The sequence below is a fragment of the Ochotona curzoniae genome, unplaced genomic scaffold, assembly GCF_017591425.1.
Source record: "Ochotona curzoniae isolate NIBS_2020 unplaced genomic scaffold, NIBS_Ocur_1.0 scaffold_4506, whole genome shotgun sequence".
Taxonomy (NCBI): domain Eukaryota; kingdom Metazoa; phylum Chordata; class Mammalia; order Lagomorpha; family Ochotonidae; genus Ochotona; species Ochotona curzoniae.
Window position 1 is genome coordinate 68,809,377 of NW_024467119.1, and position 20,822 is coordinate 68,830,198.

Here is a 20,822-nt window from a genome sequence, read left to right on the forward strand (position 1 = left end):
TGCAGAGGGGCTGAGCTTCCCTGGCCTGTCAGTCTGAGATAATGCAATGTTCTGTGAAACATACTGAAACCATATGAAGTTACATGTAATCTAAGCATATACAGAAATATAGTTAATAGAGAACACACACATACACATGCACAATTATATATATATATAAAAAGAGAAGCCAACTGCTACCCAGAAAGCCCCTTTTACCCAGGTAAACATCCCAGGGTCTATGGGTTCAGCATTTATGTTGGTGTTTTACTGACTTGCAAATTCTCCAATGATGTATTTTAGATATATCACCTCCTTCTGAGGGCTATCTAATACAGAACGCCAAAGGAGCTATCTATATAGCTGCTAACTAAAAGCACATGTTATAATCAGCTTGCAAACCTTTTGCCCTCTAGCTCCATCTGCAGAGGCAGCCCAGAGTCCAGAACCTGAGGACAGCACTAAGGACCAAAAGGGTCAATTCCCCTACTCCCGACTATTGTCCTCACGGAGTAATATCACATCCTTACTTAGCCCAGAGACAAACTCTCGGAAGTTAATTAGTGAGTCTCCATTCTCATCCAATAACTGGAACAAGCGGGAGGCCAGCACATCCGAGTGAGTTCCGCATGCCCAAGGGAACAGAAGGGCAAACATGCCCTTGAACTGTTCAAAGTCGATGCGATACTGTTCCAGGTAAGGCAGGCTGGGGTCATGCCGGTCCAGTGCATTGCTGCTCCCTCCCCAGTAGCAGCTGGTTAGATGCTCTGCCTGCAAGAGAGAGAGATGAGGCTGATCACCACCAGCTTTCTCAGGGTCCCCAAGCACACAGGCACCGTCATATGGTATTCCATCCACAAAGGTCTGTTCCTCCTAGTTTACACATGTGTGAACGGAGACAAAAGTTTAGCATGGGAGCCACAAGGCTGAGAATAGAGATGTGGACCCAGCAATGAGCTTCCTACTTCTGTCCTATTTGTGAGGTCACATTGATGAGAAACAGACACAGGTAAAGGATGAAACAGAAAGGTCTAGGACCTCCCCTCCCCAGCCCCAACACACACACACACACACACACACACACACACACACACACACACACACACACACACACACACATATTTCTAGTTAGTTCCTGGGCATGAGGAAGATTCTTTTTTTGTTTATACCCCATTGTACTATTTCACTAGAAGCCTACTGTGTGGCATTCAGTTGGGTAGAGGCCTTCAGCTTTGCTCTTACTTAAAGAAAGTACAAAGACTACCAACGTCTTTGTCCTAATCGCTTGCTGGGAATGTTTCAACTCATACACTACAGAAGAGGATTAGGGAAGAGAGGGTAAAACACAGGGTAAAATCAGTCAGGACTTCTGCAACGCAGCTTTGGCAGAATAGAGGAAGCAACACTGAGGTGCCCTGTGGCCTTGGCACTGTCTTCCTGGCAGCAGTGCCAAGGGAATGGGATGTCAGAGGGAGGGGGGCACAGGCAGAGGAGGCAACAGCCTGCTGGTCTGAGCTATGCTGTGCTAAATACCATCACAGGTACAGCCCAGGTAGAGTTCCGTGGACAGAATGGTGTTGGTGATACACCTCCAGGGAGGGGTCCCCTCTGGCTAGGTACAGCAGCCCACAAAGCTTACCCCAAACACTCCCTAGGCACCCGAAATACTTGAAGCCAGATCTGCACAGGGGGCACAGACCTGCTCATGGCACTCGTCAGCACCCAGTCAGGAAACAAGTCACTCAGCATCCTCCTTGTCCCCTGATGGACCCCCAGAAATGGGGTGAGGATTGAGAGACCGAGACATGAGAACTCACTGGGCAAGAGTTCTCAAGCAATCAGGACAGAGGAGTCTGGAAGCACATTTTCTACCTCTGCCTCAGGGTGCAGCCCATCCAACTCTTTCCCCCCAAACGTTTACCCAGGGATCCAAGCACAGAGCTCCCCAGAAAGGCAATGCATCAGTGCTTTGCAGCCACAGGACAATACCCTGGGGACATGGTGTGCTGTGTGCCTATGACCTCCCACATATGCTAAGCAGGCAGAGACCCAGGGGCAATCTCCCACACCCGCCTCCTCTTAGTGCACCTCAGTGTGGCTCTTCCTTATGTCCCAGTCCTTCTCTTGCCTGTAGGTGGTCTTGCTGCCTCCAGGGGCCACTCCTTCTTGTGCAGAGTGGTCACAGCCCCTATCCCTGCTGTAGCATACTCCTTCCCATCTTTACCATCCTTTTATATTTGTGTTCAATTGAATCACTATTTTTTTTTCTCTTAAGAAGCAGAGGAACCCCTGTCTGATAGATAACCAAATTAACCCTGCATCATTAGCTACAGGTGCCACTGAAGGGACTATTGCTGTACAGGCACGTGACGGAAACTTCAGGTGAGGCACGAGGCTGCTGGACGTGCTGGAGCACACGATGCTGGAGCACACAGGCAGCCCCAGGCAGCTATGAAATGTAGAGAACTCCAGTTGTTGAGCCTTCTGAGGCCGTCAGAAGAACGAGGGGTGGCACAGCGTCCCTCGCATTATCCATGAGTTCAATGCATTTAGGACTCCTAGCAGAGGACAGTTCAAACGAAAAACCACCATTGTGCAATGCTGATTGTTAAGCTTCTTTTAGGTCTTCTTCATCACTCTCTTTGCTCAAAACAGTTACAGTTAGCTGACAGTAATTAGAGACCATGATAAAATTGGTACTCCTATAAAAGCTATTTTGTAAACTTTTTTCCTTGTCTATGATCACATTGTAACCTGAGGTGTTGGGAATGGTAGCTGTGATGAGGGTTTTTTTTCCTTGAAGAAAAAAATTACACATTGCTGTGTCTACTAATATAGTATTTTTATATTAAAGGTCAAAGTTTGTGGGAGGGAATGATAAACAGAAATTACACATACACAACCAATTTAGCTTTCCCTTAAGAAACTTCAAGCAGTTTTTTCTTGTTCTAGTTCCACATTTTTTTAATGATGTTTATTCCTGCATATAGGCAATTGCAAGTTTACACGAACTTCAGGCAGAATTTAAACTTGGTCACTGCTGTTATGATGAATATTGTAAAACAAAATCCTTGTTCTCTTCAGGCCCATGGAAATAACTGGAATAGTACATGGAGGATGAACTTAGAGATAGTTACAGAAGCATGAACATGTTAACTTTTCCTGTAAGTAATTTCATTTCATGTTCTCAGCTTTACCTTCCAATGTATGCATGTGGAGGCAGAAGCTATCCCTTAACAATCAGACAGAAAAATCAAGAACTCGATTTTTTCCGTGAACTCTTCTACGGGCATGACTTGACTTAGAAACTCACCTTGAAAAGAGCATAAAGTTCTTCAAGCTCATCAATGGTAAAGGAAGTTTCTGTCACAATGGTCCGTACCTATAAAGGGAAAAAAATAAGCTCAAAGATTTTTTCAAACCCCTGCCCCCCGATGCCACATGGGTAAAGTCCCTGACGCCATTTTCAATGCTTCAGTGATGCAGAGGCGGGCAGCAGCCAGGTGAAGGCGCAGGGGGAAGGTCAAGGCTGCTTCATACTCACCACGTTCCGTTTGGTAGTATCCTCCAGGGTCTGGATCACTTTCAGCCTCTGTTTGAATCTCATCTGCTCAATCAAGTCTGCCCGGATTGTTCCAAATTTCTGCAAAGGAGTAACATGGATGTTTCTGAGAAAGCTCTTGCTAAGGCACAGGGCTGCAGCTGCAGAACAGCTGGAACATGTTTGACACATGACAAGCCAGCTGGGGCTACAGTCTGACGCGGTGTTTTAGCACCATTTAGTGGCCATACATACGTATCTAGGAGGGTCTATGCACCTGTGCGGTACAGCTAATTTTTAAAGTCAAAAGTGTCTTCTGTGAGTCAATAGCTCATCAAGAGGAAAGGTTACATGTGGACCCTTATTTGCAAGCGAAGCAATGCATTAATGACAAGAATGTGGAGGATTCTGCTTCCAGGCTTACTAGCAGATGAGGAGGTGGAAGTCGTGTGTGGAACAGGCTCCCTGCTGCTGACTCTAGAATGCAATAGCCTTTGTCCACAAGGTTCAGAAATCCACCAGGCCCCAGATGGAGACACTGTGAGCTTTCCAACTCCAAATGTCTAGTATTGCTTTCATGTTTGGGGAATTGCCGTTCAAAAGCCACCTGCATTTTCTGACTATAGGTAGAAGAAACATGTCAGGTCTTAGATCCCTTAATGGAACAAAAGAGACACAAAGCAACCTAGATTAAAATATGAAGTCAGCAACACCACTTAAAACAAAGCTTAAAGCTACAGAGGCCATGGCTGCAAAGGTTAAATACATTTACTTATTTATTTTAAAAGATTTGTTTATTTTGATTGGAAAGGCAGATCAGATTGACAGAGTGAAGAAGAGACAGAGAAAAGGCTCCTCCATCTGCTGGTTCACACCTCGCCCCCCAAGTGGCCGCAACAACCAGAGCCAGTCCAAAGCCAGGAGCTTCTTCTGGGTCTCCCAAGTGGGTCAGCATCCCAAGGCTTTGAGCCATCCTCTGCTGCTTTCCCAGGCTACATGCAGGGAGCTGGATGGGAAGTGGAGCAGCCAGGACACGAACTGGCGCCCACATGGGATCCTGGAGCATGCAACGGGAGGACTTTAGCTGCTCAGCCATCACACTGGGCCAAAAGGTGAAGTACATTTAAAGAATAAAGGAATAGCTGAAAGACAACATCAAGCAATGGTAAGGATGTGGCACCCAAACTCCCATATACTGCTGATTTGGCAAATTTGTCTGGTAATATCTATTAAATTAGATATACACATCTATGATTTGTATATTCTAGTGCTAAGCAAATACTCTAAGAAACAGTGTCTATTTTTAATTCAGGATATATAACTAGGATATTCACAAGTGATGATTCCATTAACCCAGAGTAAGTAACCACCTAACTGCCTGTTAATGGCACAGTAGGTAAACAAAATTTTTACTTGTTTGTTCTATCAGAAATAAATGCCTGGGTCCAAATTCAATTCTGTGGATGACTTATACAATGAATTACTTTTCAACAGTGTAACAGGTAGTTTCAGTACGTTTAATACTCACAATCATCACAACTTTAAGATTACATCTGTACATTTCAATTTATCTGGAGTTCAAAACAAATGAACTTGGACACTGAATCAGGTAAAACTAACCGATGGTGTTATAAGTTGTGGGGCACTGGGTTTAAGAAGAATGTCAATGTCCATCCACACCACGGGAAGAATTTTCCAATCACTTCTCAACATCTCTACTTTTCGAAAAGTTGGCTGATCTTTTTTTTACATCTTTATTTTTCATGATACAGTTCCTTAGACTCAGTGATTTTCCCTTTTATCCTCTCTCCACCCTCACTGCTTTCCGCTACATTGCATCGATAGCTTAGTTCCTCAGCAACAGTCACAAGTCCATCACTGTGCTATTGAAGTATATCCTGACATTGTAGGTATAGAGAATTGTATAAAGCCCAGCATTCTATTGTCAAGATATATTTAAGTTTCATTGAAGTCAATCTTTTATTCAGAAGTAGAGATGTATACTGCAATGCATCTCCACTTCACTGTATACTTGCATCCGCTATACAATTCCTCTAGATTATATATACTTCACTAATCTGCGTGTCATCTTTGAGCAGGTGCCATGCTAACCTTCTCTGTATCATTCCAATTTTAGTATATGTGCTATTGACATCAGTACTGGCTAATTTTTAAAAAATTCATTGAGTTTTGTTTTAAAGGTAGAGATAGATCTTCCAGTTACTGGGTTACTCCCTAAATGTCTGCAACAGCTAAGGCTAGGCCCAGGTTGAAATCTGGAACCCAAAAAACTCCAGCTGGGTCTTTAAAATGGGCATTAGGGGTCCAAGTAGCCAATTAGCCATTAGCTACTGTCTCCCACAGTGTGTATTGGCAGAAAGTTAGGATCAGAAATGAAGCCAGGGCCAGAATCCAGAGCATCCTAGACACCATGTGGGCATTCCTGGTGGCATCATGATGCTGTGACAAAGACCCCCTAACCTCTAGTTCTGTCACTGCCCGAGGCACTAGCCTCCCTCCCACAGCCTCTTATCTGATTTCTTGCTCCCCCAAGACACTGTGCTTTTAGTAGCAAGAGTGATCCTTCTAAAACTAGAGTCACAAAATGCTACTCTCTTGCTTACAACTTCTTGATTTTACATCATCTCTCTCAAGGCAACGAGTGTGCAAGGCGTGCAATCGCTCATGCTCTGCCTATCTTCCCAAAGTGCCTCTCTTTGATCATCCCTTTCTTATGAGTGCCAGCTGCTGTTTCTCCCAGGAATGGGCTTAAGCACCCACACCCTGGCTCCCTGGTATGCATGCTACATGTCACTTCAACAGAGAAACAAACCTCAGAGAAACAGAATCCCCACTGCTTTCCTTGCTGTGTTCCTTCTTCCATCTGCGTTTGGCTTATTTTGCCCACCAGAGATGGTATCTGCCAGAGCCAAGGACATGGCTGAGTCATCCTCAACAAACGCCTGCTGAATATACTGAGTTCTCATGCTCATCCCAAGACCAGATCACAGCATCCACATCCCACCCCACCTGTTTGGCTGCAAGTTTCGGCCCCGTGGCTTTCCCTGGCAATGAACATTTCAGTTCCATGACAAGAACCACTGCACTCATGTAACTATTCCTTTAATTCTGGGACTGAGGAAGCTACAAATTATTTTTGTATTTATTTTACTTCTAACTGACCCATGGGAAGTTTCATTACCTCTATACCTTGTTCAATATTCAAATCAGGGCAAACATACCTGTCTTTTTGAATAATGTATCACTTTTATGGAAAAAACAAAATAAAAATTATTTCTTCCAGCTTCTTATTTTTTAACAAAAATATGCAGTACATTCTCTATAGTGACTCTATTGTGCAACAACACCCCAGGACTTCTTTCCTTTTAATTTTTTAAATAACAAAATTACCAATAATCTTTTATTTCTCTTCCTGTACTCAATTGTTCCCTTAGTGTTTCTGGGCCTGTTTCTAATTCCCCAATCTAATTTCTAACATTTTTACGAGCAAAGAGACAGCTTTAATGTGGCAGTGACTTCCTTTGGCCGCTTCCTCCCACCTTCACCTCGCTGGTCTGTAGCAGTTCCCTTTCTCTCCTACACTCGGGGAACAACGGGCACGTAGCCCAGAAAGGAAGCAGGTGGACAGGAGTCTGGCTCCAGAGTAAGTTGCTTGGCTTCTCACTGTCCTGCTATTGTTCCCAAATGAAAACCAGAGTTCCCCTGCCCAGGCTCGGCACTCTCTTGGGTTTGTTTCAGCTTGCACAATTATGCTCTGTCACTGTGAAAACGGGGGCAGACAGGAAACAGACACAGAATTTAAAATGAGACAAGGGCCATCCTCAATCAAGCTCAATAGGCCCCTCTTTCCTAAGTAATCCAGCAAGAACAGTGTGTGTTTAGATATTACAGCTTAATAGCAATCCAACAACAACAACAACAATAACACTTAACTTAGGTCACAGGTCCATGCAATGAAGTGATGACCAAATTTTCCCATCAGAGGGAAATTTACTGAAATAAAAAAGCATTATTTCTCATTTCCAAAGTCTATGATTGAAGTCCTCCAAATTCTGTTTAAAGATGCCTCCTTTTGTGTTACCTAACATTAGAGGAACTTCCAACATTCCCTATATAGACAGGCTGGTTCACAACTGTTAGCACCATCATATTCCTTTAGCCAGGAAACCTGCGAATGCTCATGGCAGCGAAGAGGGCTTTCTTTGCTCTAGAAGATGGGGTGGAGGGAGACAGGACAAAGAAAAGTGAGTCATCAGATGTGTAGGAAAGCATACTGCTTAAGGAGGAAGAGACTTGGGTGTTGGGTATGGAACAGAGAGATGGATGGTCAGGGGCAGGGGAGGAGGGAAGGAAAGTAGAGAATGCAGAAGACGAAGAGCAACAAAGACCAGAAGAGAGGTGAGGACCTCACAAAATTGAGTTTCCTGTCACTAAATCGGTTGCCACTCCAGCAGACTTAGGAGCTTTAAAGAAAGATGCCTCAAATCATGACTGTCTTCCTCCTATGGCACACCTTCATAACTTGAACGGGAAGCAGTGAAACTTTTTATTTTTAAAATCTAGATATATTTTATGAATCCTTCAAGTTTCAGGTCTTTTGCCCAAAAATGAGGGAGGGTACAAGACAGGCATTATCACACAAAATACATACAGAAATTACAAAGAGTGCTTTTGTAAGCTTCAGTGTCAAACATGCTGTGTGAACTGAATGTACATTAGCCGTGGCTTGAACACGATGTTTGTAACACAAGATTAACATGAGAAGTACCTGAGAGACCAACCGAGGATCTGAACTCGCTCAGATAGGGGACCCTTAGCAAGGCACTCAAGCTCTCTAAACTGTGGGTCTATTATCTTGTCAAGAGGGCATCATGATACTGTCTGCCAAGACTGGCTTGTGAACACCAATTTTGATGAGACATGAAAACTGAAAACGCAAAGTCTAGTATCATGTTGTTATCATAGGGTGGAAGATGTGTGTGTGTGTGTGTGTGTCCCTTTCTCTCTGCAACTGATTGTTTACAAACTAATAAATCTATTTTTTTTATATCAAGCCCATTCAAACAAAATCTAATTTTTAAAGAAAAATTAGAAGTCTAGCAACAATGTCTGCTTATCTCAGGAGGCAAAGAAATTGCTCACTCTAGAGGGATGAGGAACCTTTTTCCTGGTCAGGACCATTTGGATATATATAACACCATTCACGAGCCATACAAAAGGATCAGCTTACAAATCAGTCTGCTATAGATTTATTGAATTTCCAAGTCCTGCCAGTGGTTGAGATCCAAATGATTTTGCAGGCTTCATGTGGCCCATGGGCTAAACTGTCTCCACACCTCCCACGCCTCCCAGACCTTACTGTCTAGTTTCCTGGGCTCCACCCTTGCCTGTCACCTTTACTCCTGCCCTCGTGCCCTTGGCCTTGCTCTCCAACTCCACAGTCACGTGATGGGGCCTCTGCTCTAGAGCAGAGCCTCTGGACAGGGGACATGCTTGTAACAGCTGGCCACCGTGGTCTCATATCAGCTGGTGAGCCCCAGCTTCCTCATCAGTAGGAGAGGGAAACCAGTTCCTGCCTCTCTGGGTCAGGGCAGCAGAGCTATGCACTATGTTAGGAAAGTGGCCCATCATGCTGCTCTCATGATCCCTATTGTCCTCAACGAGAGAAGGGAAAGCAGGTAGTATTAAATCAGGCTGAACTTGCTCATATCTTAAACTCAGGGTCCACTAACAACCACCAATAACTAATTTACAGTTCTATACTAATTTGCAAGTTCTGTTTTTTTTTTTTCTTTAAGCAATAAGCAAACAACACTGAATTTGCAAATTAAAGCTTTGGATGAAGAAACCATGTCTTGTCCAATCACCTTTCTGATTAGACAAAAGAGGAAGGATTTACAAATGAAGTTATATACTATCCACATCTTGTTTTAAAACGAGGCAAGAGAGGTGAGCGCTGTGGCAGCATGGGTGAAGTGACCACTCGGGATACCTGCATGTTGGCTACCCCAGTACTGATCCAGCTTCCTGCCTCCAGTCTCAGAAGGGCAGTGGATAATGGCCAAAGGGTGTGGGTTCCTGACATTCACTTGGGAGCTGCAGATGGAAGTCTTGGCTCTGAACTTTGGCCTGGCCCAACTCCAGCTGTCGTGGGCATTTGAGGGGTAAACTGGGAATGGAAACTATCATGGACTGTGTTCCTCTTGTGTGGTGCCTCTGTTACTCTATCTTTCAAATAGATAAAGGAATCCTTTTAAATAATACTATAAAAAATAAGAATTAAGATGATACAAAGATCAAGAAAATATTGTTGGAACTTGGTGGTGACTTGATGGAAATTATCTTTTGACTTGCAATGCACTTGAAAATATCAGTTTGTTACACAGAGAGGATCTTAACAATTCCCACGATGTGGTGATAAAGAATTCTCAGAACTTGCCACCACCATCTTGTGGCAGGAAGAGCCAGGACAGTGTTTGGCTGTGAAGATGGGGTGAAAGCCCCTGCAGTGTGGCGGATGCAGGGGGTGGGAGGTTAGGTACCCGAGCCAGGCCAGACCCAATGCTTGGGACTCAGGCCTTGGTCACTGCTGCCACGCAGTGACTGAGTCCTTGGCTTTGGGCTCTGCCTGCTGTCCGCCCGGCGGTGAGCTCTAGGGTTTTTAGGGTATGTAATTGCTGCCCAGTGACATCTATGGATAAGGCCAGTATGAGTGTAGGTGAGGGATGAATTCTGGGTGATTCCCAGCGACGGGGTCACTGAACTTGCTTGCAAGTGTGGGGACTGAGACCTGGTGGTTTGGAGGGGAGAGTCCATAAGTTTATTTGGACCAGACTGATTCACCAGCCCATGTGGGAATCCTGCCTGAGATATGCTGTCAGCATAGAGCATCACTGACTGCCACACACCAGTCCACACCAAAGCTATAGATGGGGGCCTGTCTGGTAGGGCAAGGTACCAGTACCTGACTGAGTGGTGGAACAGGGGATGGGTCACACTTGGCAGGGTCAAGACACTAACCAGCACACAAGAGAACCAGGTCTGGGTGTAAATTCTGTTGGGGATGTGTGGGCTAAACCCTATGGAAATACAAGTCCCGCTGGTTAGCTCACAAGTTGGTGTGGTGATGGGCTGAGCTAGGTGTGACCATGGAACCTGCCTTCACTTATGGGTAAAGGAACCGATAACAGTCTGGGCAGATCAAGGCAACAGTACCCGAATATGCATTCTAAAGCAAGACATGGGGTGGGCTTAGCTGCAACTGGAAGGGGGCAAACCGGACAGGGCCAAGCAAACTTAACTCACAAGGAAGAACAGAAATCAGGATGGAGCACAGGTCATGTCAAGCTAGTCTCTTATATCAAGTGGTCAGCATGAGCCAGGGATACTAGGCCACAGCATCAAGGCAAAGGCCAAGACAGGGGAAGGGCTAAGCCAACTGGGTCAGAGCGACCACTGACACACACGTAATCTAGGGTCAGGAATAGGCCTGGATGGGGAGCTGTGAGAGTACACCCTTGGTGGGTTGGGGTTCCCACTGGTGAGTGCGGGGACTGGAGGGTGGGTAGCATTCTGTTCTAGATATAACAGCAGTCTCCCTTGGCACATGTGTGAACTGGGGCTGGGCGCACCTAGCCGGGCTAGCCTCCAGCACCATCTGGAGAACCAGGGTAGATGTAGAATGGACTAGGCTAGGTCTCTGCCCCTACTGAGCCAAGGTGAGGTGGGCTATACCAGACTTGGCTGCAGTGCTCAACCAGCACACATGAGAACCAGGGAGGGAGGGGGAAAAGCCAGTAAGGGGAATGTGGAGGGCTCCCCTGCTGGACAGCCATTCCCACTGGAGAGCCTGAGTTGGGATGGGAGCAGACCAGGCCAGGCCAGGCAGGGCTCCAACACCTGTGGGCCTTACGTGAACTAGATCAGGGAAAAGTAAGGCTGGGCAGACTGTTCCAACTGGTACAAGCATAAATTAGAGAGGGTGAGGATTGGTTGGGCTTTGTCGCAGCATCAGTTGGCAGATGCTGGTACTGGGGGCTAATTCTGTCAAGTTAAACTTCAGAACCACCTGGAGAGTGCATAATCTGGGAGTGGAAGTGGCCTAGGAGGGAAATAGTGGGCACCTTCCTCTGGGGAGAGCATGAAAAACAGGACTGGGGCGGGCGTGGCTAGACAGACTGCAACATCCACCGGTTCGCATGGAAGACAGGGCTGGAAACAGAACTGACACAGCAATTGCAACCACCTGCATGTGCATAAACTGACTGGGGCGATGGACGGTGCTGGACCCTGTACTGGTAAGCACATACAAGAATCTGGTCTGGGATCACCTCAGTTGAAGTTTCTTTGGGGACCCCTCCAACTGAACTACTGATCTCAGAGCCCCAACCATGAAGAGACTATGTCAGCCAGTGAATTCTGAAGAGATTTCATTGTGGTTGGAATGTTGAGATTGGCAGCATTTCAGAACTGTTGAACTATCAAAACTGCTTGAGCAGGACCCTCAGAGCGTGCCCTACATCGGGGACCTGGGAGGGGTGGGAGGCTGGGTGGGGCTTCTCCCTTTGTCTATCCCCTTACCCCAGATATAGAAAAAAAAAAAGATATTAGTGTGGAAACAGTGGTCTTACCCACTTTCTTGTAGCTCTTGACTCTTTGTGCACTAATCAGCTATGTAAAAATTATAAAAAAAAAAAAAAAAGAATGTGCAGGGCTTAGCACAGTTCTAGGCTTCAGACATGTTTTAATAAAGAATAGAAAAATGCCATCCTTTGCATCTTCTGGGCCTTCCCCTAAAACAACCACAGTGTCTTCTTTGCTTGTCTATTCCTTCAACTCTCATCCTTGGCAATTTATTGCACAGTAAGCAGAAACAATGTACTTAAATAAAAACTTTCTTCACTCTCTAGTATCTACTGAGTACCCCTACTATCCAACCAAACTCTGCTGAACCAAACAATTAATGTTATGACTTATATCCATCCACAGTTCCATCTGATCCACACAAATGAAATGCTGAACTATTGTTACTTGGATCCTAACATTGTTCTTTCCCGCTGTGTGGCTTGGAACTAGTGCCTCAATATCTCTCAGCTTATATCTTCACCTGAATATGACTTAACAGTTAACTGGCAGGGCTGTCTACAGATCACCTGGCACCCTGGGCCACACATGGCAGGCTCTTACTGGGTGGGATCTATGATAACCATCATTAATGAGCTGGACACATAATCCTGAACTTGCCGCAACCCTTTCCTAATTCAGACTCAACTTCCCTGGGTTATGCTGACAGTGAAGAACTGCTGTGCTGGCTATGTGTCTGCTGTCAGATCTGCTAGTAGCCTCTGGTGCTTTCCAGGAGGGGCTTCTAGTCTGAGCTGAACTTCGAGACTCACACCTTGCCTTCTGTTGTGCAACTCTGGCCAAAGTGCAGAGCCTTACATGCACAATTTACATAGAGGAAGACAGGAGTCTCAAACCACCTAAGTAATCCCTTTCCACAAAAGACTGATAGCGAGTAAGATTTCTCCTACAAGACACTCACAAATTTTCAAGTTCAAAATGGTCCATATCAGGCCAGCTGCAGCAACCTGCAGAACACCGAACCAAATCTCAAAACAAGAAAGTGCTTTGTGCAGTTCATCCCCACTTTTCAATGTTCATGTTTAAACTTTCCCGTAGCATGGAAAGAGGTGCTCTGTAGTACTCAGAACATTCGAGCATCATGCTACACAAAGGTTATAATCCACTATAGCAATTAGTGCCTCCTTCCACATTTACAGAAATGAACCTCAATGCTCACTAGGCACTTGGAATAACCTGGGAAACTTAAAAAAAAAAAAAAAAAAAACCTCATTCTTGGCCGCAGGCCAGAAATTCAGATTTAACTGGTCTAGAGTGGACCTGGGAATTTGTATTTTCAAAAGCTTGGGTTTAAAAAATTCAAGTGATTTAGTGCACAGCCAGGATTGAGACGCATAAATGTAATGGTTAGGAGTAAGAAAAAAGAGCAAGAGTTTGTTTTCTCTTTAGGGTGATCTATAAAACATTGGAGAACAATCCGCAGGGCAGGAACACTTAAGCAGAGAAGAGGAAATAGAAAGCCAGTGATGCTCAAAAGAGAATGTAGGCGCTGCTATAAATAAAGGGGAAAGGGGAGCGTCTTCCCCGGCAGTGTAAGGAAACTTGCTGCAACCTGGGATGGGATGGCTGGCAGCCTTAGCATCATCGTTAGGATCCGCCAGACACGATGTAAATGAAAACCAGCCCTTGGTCATGTCTCCATCTCATCTCTTTTCCATCAAGCGTGGGCAAAGTGTTGACCTCAGCATGATGCTAGTATTTCTGCTACTTTGAATAAAGCTGATCTAGAAGTTTAATGATTCAAATTCAGGGATATCTTTAATAAAACAATCCAAGTAATTGTAATTACTGCCTACAATCAAAAGGTCTATTTCCAGAAGAATAAAACATCCAAATTTCCTGTTAGAGTACTGTCCCAAAGTCCTGAGGCAATGCCCTTTTTTTTTTTTTCAAAGCAAAGGGATAAAAATTTGTTTCAGAAACATGGAAGTAAAACAGCCATTCCTATTCTTTACTAGGGAAATATAAATTGGGGCAAGGTTTATGGAATTGGGTAGCATGTGCTAGGAGCCTAAAAATAAATAAATATTATTCGATTTCTTCCTATAAATTATTTTCTTTGATTCTAAAAGAATAATCAGACATGACACTTGTGTTCAACAGCATGTCAACAGAAAGTGACAAAATACTGGAAATTTTGGAAGAAATCAAAGGAAACATTCAACAAATGCATAACTGAATAAACCTATTATCTTAATGAAGTAGAACACAAAATACATTAAAATTGTGCCTTTAAATAATATTTAATAGGGCCCGGTGCAGTGGCTTAGAGGCTAAAGTTCTCACCTTGAATGCACCAGGATCCCAAATGGATGAGGGTTCTAATCCTGGCTGCCCCACTTCCCATCCACCTCCCTGCTTGTGGCTTGGGAAAGCAGTCAAGGATGGTTCAAAGCCTTGGGACCTTGCACCCGCGCGGGAGACCTGGAAGAGGTTCCAGGCTCCTGGATCATAATAAATAAATAATTAAAAATATGTAAAAAAAATAACAATATGTAATATACGAGAGAATGTTCATGGTACATTTTAAGTGAAAAATAGGATAAAGCAGTATTGCATATAATCTGAATTTTTAAGTACATGTTGTAAATATAAAAACATTTTAGGGTCAGTGTTATGGCATAGTAAATTAGGCCTCTGCCCATCCCAGATGGGTCATGTCAAATTGTTCCACTTCTGATCCTGCTTCCTGCTAATGTGCCTGAGAAAACAGCAGAAAATGGCTAAGGTGCTCAGGCCCTGCATCGACATGGACCACCCAGAAGTTCCTAGCTTCTGGCTTTGGTCTGGCCCAGCTCCAGGCATCGTGGCCATTTGGGAAGTGAATCAGTGGGTGGAAACACTCTATTTCTGCTACTCTACCTTTCAAGTAAATAAACAAATCTTTAAAGAAAAAAAAAAAAAACCTTTAGGAAAGATTGTGAAATACTCAAAGGACACAGTTTATATTTCCCTTCACATTTCTCAACAATTTCCACAATAATCATGTTATTTATTATTCTAAAACAACTGATTTTTTTTCAAAGCATTTAGAGTCTTAATATAATTTATCAGTCATTTTCCTATTTTAATCAAAGTTACATATTTCTGAAAACGTTTCCAGATCCATACCACTACTTGTTTAAGGGAATAATTTCCGACCCCAGGGAGACTTTTTGACCTCTCCGCTATCTTCACCATTCCTTTCCTATCCAGTTTGCTGCTGGCTGGGTATTTCCATCATCAGTCACACAATCCCATAACACATGCAGAAAGACCTGTCAGTAGATTATGCCTGCGTGCTCTTTCTTAGCAATTGCTGCCACACAAATTTACCAAACCAAGGATCAGAAATGAAGAGCCATCCAGTGGGGTGGGCACTGAATCCTGGCTGTCCACAAACCACAGTGGCTTTTTCGGGCACAGAAGTTCCTTAGTTCTAATTCTGGGATTCAGCAGACGATCAGGCTGAGCTGTTGGTCAGTGCAGCCCAGGAGGCATCCTCTCCCATCCAGGCCAAGCAATTTTAGAGGAATTCTAGAACTCCAGACAAGCCCATAACTGGATAGGTTATTCACAGTGTCTCAGAGGAGCCCAGGCATACCTACTTAGCATAGGAACAGGAAGTAATTGAGGAAGCACAGCTTCCCCTAGCCTTTCCCCAGTCCATCCCAGACTGAATCAGAGTTGCTACTACTGAGCCCTGCAGAGTGGGCACCACAAAGGGCTAGGGCGCAAGAGCTCGGTACAATATTTGCTACTGTGGGATGAGCTGCACTAAAAATCCTAGGACTGTTCAGTGTCCATCTCTGGAGACCAAAATTGCCCCTAGTTCTCAAACTAAGCAGACAAAACCATTGTTTATGCTATGGTTTGAACATTTCAAACTCTTCCAAAACTCCATTTGTTGCTTAATCCCTGATGCAAGAGCCCTGGGAGATAGGGTCTAATGGGAGGTATTTGGATCCTGAGGGCTCGGCTCTTAGGAACGCATTAAAGCTGCACAAGCAGGTTCTTTCTCTTCTGCCCTTGTGTGAAGTAAGGACTTGATGTTCTGCCTCTCTGGAGGACACAACATTGAAGGTGCCATCTTAGAAGCAGCGAGACAATGAGTTAAAATCTGCTGGCACAATGCTCCTGGACTGTGCAGCTTCTAGAACTATGAAAAATGCTTTCAAAATGACCCAGTTAGCCATATTCTATTTTAGCAGCAAAAATAGGCAGAGACAGATTACCAGTGGTAGTGTGGGACTTGATTCTGTCTGAGACTTGGGACATTGCTAACATCCAGCTGGGAAGCACTACCCACCTCATAGGATGTCCGGATGAGTCTGAAGATGTCAACCTCCGGGTACGGTTCCACGTCATCACTGAGCAGCGAGTGGAGGTGGGGGATGGGAGGCAGCGTGCTGTCCTTATTGGTCACGCTGTCTAAATATCTGGAAGAAGAAATGAACCAGAAGCCACTGAGAGCTCTGGGTTTATATTTTCCACCTTCTGCATTTTGAAACAAAGGATTAGAATTTCCTTAAAATCAGAAACAATATGGACATAATAGTCTTTCCCATTTTCCTATAGCCCTTGAACCTTTTTACCCTAATTAACTATGTAAAGATTGTCAAAAATATAATAAAAAATGAAAAAAAAAGGAATTTCCTTAAAACTAGATTTAAGCTAGTTATAACTTCTAAGAAACAAAAAAGCATATGAAAATCAATCCTCAGCTCTGCACAGAAGTGAACATTATAATGACCTTCAAGTCCGTTAAGACAAAGTGAGGGACGAAGAGGGAAAGTACAGGGAGGAAAAGTCAAGGAACTTTTCAGTTAGCCAACTACCATACCTTCCTAATACAGTCATGGCCTCGCCGTCATCCTTGCAGTTCAACAGCTTGTCCACATTTGCATCCAGCACCGCTAAGGCCAACTGGAAGATCACCTTGATTCCTTCATAGAAGAAACAGTCAACCACTACCACGGCACTCTCAAAGGGCATCACACTGAGAAACAGGGTGAGAAACCAAGACAGGGAGATGGTAGAAATCACGCCCAGGTCCTGCATGCAGTCATACAGCTGGGGGACATAGTCTCGTGCCAGTTCCTCAAAGACGCCTTGGTCCACCAGCGCACCTGCAGCAGGGGAGACACAGAACAACACAGGCTGACCAAACATCCTTCTGACTAAATGCCCCACTCTAATGCTGCACTGTACAATGACAGCTGACCAGCACTCTGACCCCCTTCTTCTTGGTGCCTGGGGTGTCCACACAGCTCAGCCACCACACTCATTCTTTCTGGTTTTTTTCTGTCCTGTTTCACTTAAGATATAAGGGCAATAATATGACAACTATAAGGACTGCTACAAAAGTCGGTTTACAAAGCTCTCGTGACCTACAATTATTTTTGGCAAGATAATGTTTGACTAGACATGAAATGTATATTTAAGTAGCTCCAAATACATATTGAAGCTGCTATCTTGATAATTCTAACTTATAAAAATAGAAAATTGTTCTGGGCATCTATGATTACTCATAGTTGAATTCTTTTCATTTTTTTAAAAGCATTTAATTCTTTATTTGAAAGTCAGAGTTCATGGAGAGGAAGGGAGAGACAAGACAAAGATCCTCTGCCCACTATTTCACTTCCCAGAGGGTTGCAATAGCAGGGGCTGCGCCAGGCCTAACCCAGGAGGCTGGAGCTTCTCCCAGGTTTCCTATTTGGGTGCAGGGGCCCAAGCACTTGGGCCATCTTCCCTGGCATTCCCAGTGCATTAGCGGGGGGCTGCATCAGAAGTGGAGTAGCTGGAAATGAAACAAGCATCCCTATGGGATGCAGACATTGGTGGTGGTGGTAGAATAATTAGCTACACCACAGTGTTGGTCTCATGAATCTTTGTTTAACCAGTGAGTTTTAAAACTTAAAGTCACTGCAACTCTACACAATCATAATCAACTCTCTGTTATTTTTGGATAATGCATGCATTTTCATTAGATCAAATTAAGAAGCCAAAGTTTAGATAGAATAAGGAGGGAAGCATGGAACAGACATTGCACTATGCACTACCTTTTCTTGCCAAACTGAATGGCTGACAATGGAGGAACTATAAGCAGTAATAACAATGCTTGTCTTTTAAATGTTTACAATTACCGTTTGCTCTCAATGAAACCAGTTCTGAAGAAAATATGTATTACAAGCTTAACTTGGGCAAACCTTGATATGATATTATCTCTACTCCGGCAGCTTTTTCGTTTGTTTTGTTTTGTTTCTGGACACCTATGGTTTCCATAGGTTCTATTCTCTTCTTTCAGAATGTTTTTGCACAACTTCTTTAACAGCTGGCGCACTGCTGCAGCTCTCCCTTGTTACAGACTGACACGACATCAAGTGCTTCCTACTGACCGACTGTAACGGTGGTGCGTGTGCATTCTCTCTCCAGGGGCTCCTTGATGTTCAGTGCCTGTATTTCCTCATGCCCTCCCAATGCCACTTTAGAAAGCTGGCATCACCTGAATCTCTTTTGGTGAGCTGTGACTGGAACAGTGTTCCAGCTGCGACTGCTCTAGAAACACCCATGCGATCTAGGTTAGGATGCCGATGGCCCCCACGTACCGACAACCCTGGTGTTGTAGTAGTCCGGAAGCATGCGCTCACACAGAGCCACCAGCAGCCAGAAGGCTTCCTCCTCTTTGGCGTAAAGCAGCAGCACGGATGTGACGATATTCATGGCCTAAAGGAAAGATGGAGCATTTCCTCAGTCACATTTACAAATATAGGCAACAATGTTAACTCAAAAAAAAAAAAAAAATTACAAGGTGCTCACTTCAGCAGCACACACACTAAAAAAGAAAAACAAACAAACAAAAAACACAAAGTTATTCTCAGAAGAGCCAGGGAACCCTTTCTGCAAAGACCAGATGAGGATTTTCAGACTCTACTGACAAACTCACTCTCTCAAATCTTCCAATTTAGTTTTGTGTATGGCCTTTAAAAATTAAATACCTGAAGTTCTTGAGAAAGTGTCTCTAATAAAGAGTGTTTATTAGTCCCCAGTAACCAAGATGAGCTCTAAACTTGCACTTGCGTTTGGTCCAAAACCTTGCCCAAGAGCAATGTGACTAAGTTTTCAATCTGCTAATATTTTTCAGTATTCTTCATCCTTAATTCAGTCAGGTAGCTATTTCCCTTTCAGTCTTCCAGAACACAAGCACACATGGTTTTCCAAAAGAACAATGAACCCTTTCAATGCTAGATCCCTTCTGCCCTTGGGTAAGGATGGCAGTAATAGGCGGGAGTGATTTAAATTCCAAAGTAACCTTCATTTATTAAGAGACATTACCAGGTAGCTCGTGAGCACTCAACAGCTTCACTACTTTAATTGTCTCTTAATTAAAAACAGAGGATCAAAAGACAAGTGTTTGAGAAGCCAACTAACTCTTGTACTTCTTTTGATCTTCCAAAAAGCAGAAATTGCTCACCAGGCTTGTACAATATATTTCTCAAAGTCTTAGTATTTTACCTAAGTGAAACTATGTTTAAAATTCCACTTGAGAATTAACCTTTTGTCTCTAGTCCATGATCAGAGAATATGTGATCTTTGGGGAGGTTCAATTTGCCACAGGCACTGGACCAGGTAACAAGGCATGGGGTTGGGGATGAAGAACACAAAGATGATAAGCTCTTTGTAGAGCTAAAAATGCTGGTGTCAGAGAGGAAAAAAAAGCAAATAAAGGTCAATTTACCAATTTGAGGATTTCTGGAGACTAAGAACTATCAAAAAGATAAATGATGTAGTACACGAAGGCAGGTGTGTGCTCACGTAGTAGGTAGCTGTGTGTGTATGTGCATACACATGTAGGAAAACTTCAGTTATAGTTGACACACAGGAAACTTTTATTTGTTTGTTTGTTTTACCAAGTTAGGCATTTATAGTAATGCCTATTTTAAAACATGACCCTAGAGGAGCAGGCATTATGGCACAGATAGGTTAAGCCACCGCATCCTGTACTAGAGTGTCCACTTGAGTCATAACTTCTCTGCTTTAATCCACCTCTACTAACATATCTTGGAAGTGGCAGATGATGGTTCAAAGACTCGTGTACCTGCCACCCAGTGAGAAACCCAGATGGAGGTCCTATCTTTGGAATGGTTCAGCCCTGGCTTTTGTGGCCACTTGGAGAGTGAACTAGTGATGGGAATATCTCCTCCCACCCCTCTGCCTTTTTCTTTTTTTCTTTTTTTTGCAAATCAATAAGTCTTTAAATATTATCACCCTAGCATGCAAATATAAGCTGTATTTTCAAGGATACTACTGGAGGAAGAGAATGGCAAGGAGGAGTGTTGTAGCCATCTCTCATGATAGGCCAGGTGCTCAGCATAAGGTGAACAATGGATCAGACAATATGACCAGGTGGGTCATTCACAGCTCACCCAGCTCAACACTGGCGGACCCAGAAGGTGTTCTTGTCTCCTGGCTCAGTACAATAGTTGTCGATCTCTAGTGATTCTGCTCCTTGGGAATTTTGGCAATGTCTGGGAACTTTTGATTGTGTCACTGGAGAGTTCCACTGGTACCTGGTGGGTCTGGGCTGGATGTTACTAAAAATCCTACAAAGTATAGGCCAGCTCCCATGCTAACAAAATCATCATGGTCAAGTGTCAAC

At 44.0% G+C, this 20,822-nt stretch overlaps 1 protein-coding gene and 1 non-coding gene across 4 annotated transcripts in view; both read right to left on the reverse strand.

Moving 5' to 3' along the window:
• The window catches only part of TBC1D9 (TBC1 domain family member 9), a 119,892-nt gene that overhangs the window by 10,312 nt on the left and 88,758 nt on the right, over positions 1–20,822 (reverse strand). For 2 of the 3 annotated variants that reach the window (XM_040967410.1, XM_040967409.1), the window contains 6 exons: positions 18,772–18,889; positions 17,007–17,292; positions 16,473–16,602; positions 3,524–3,622; positions 3,293–3,361; positions 510–750 (listed from right to left, as the gene is read on the reverse strand). In XM_040967410.1, coding sequence (XP_040823344.1) covers positions 510–750; positions 3,293–3,361; positions 3,524–3,622; positions 16,473–16,602; positions 17,007–17,292; positions 18,772–18,889 — 943 coding nt within the window. The remainder of the gene's footprint in view (positions 1–509; positions 751–3,292; positions 3,362–3,523; positions 3,623–16,472; positions 16,603–17,006; positions 17,293–18,771; positions 18,890–20,822) is intronic. The other variant, XM_040967411.1, reaches the window with a different exon arrangement.
• LOC121147611 lies at positions 5,575–5,681 on the reverse strand. The gene has a single exon (XR_005882430.1). It is a non-coding gene; the product is annotated as a U6 spliceosomal RNA (small nuclear RNA).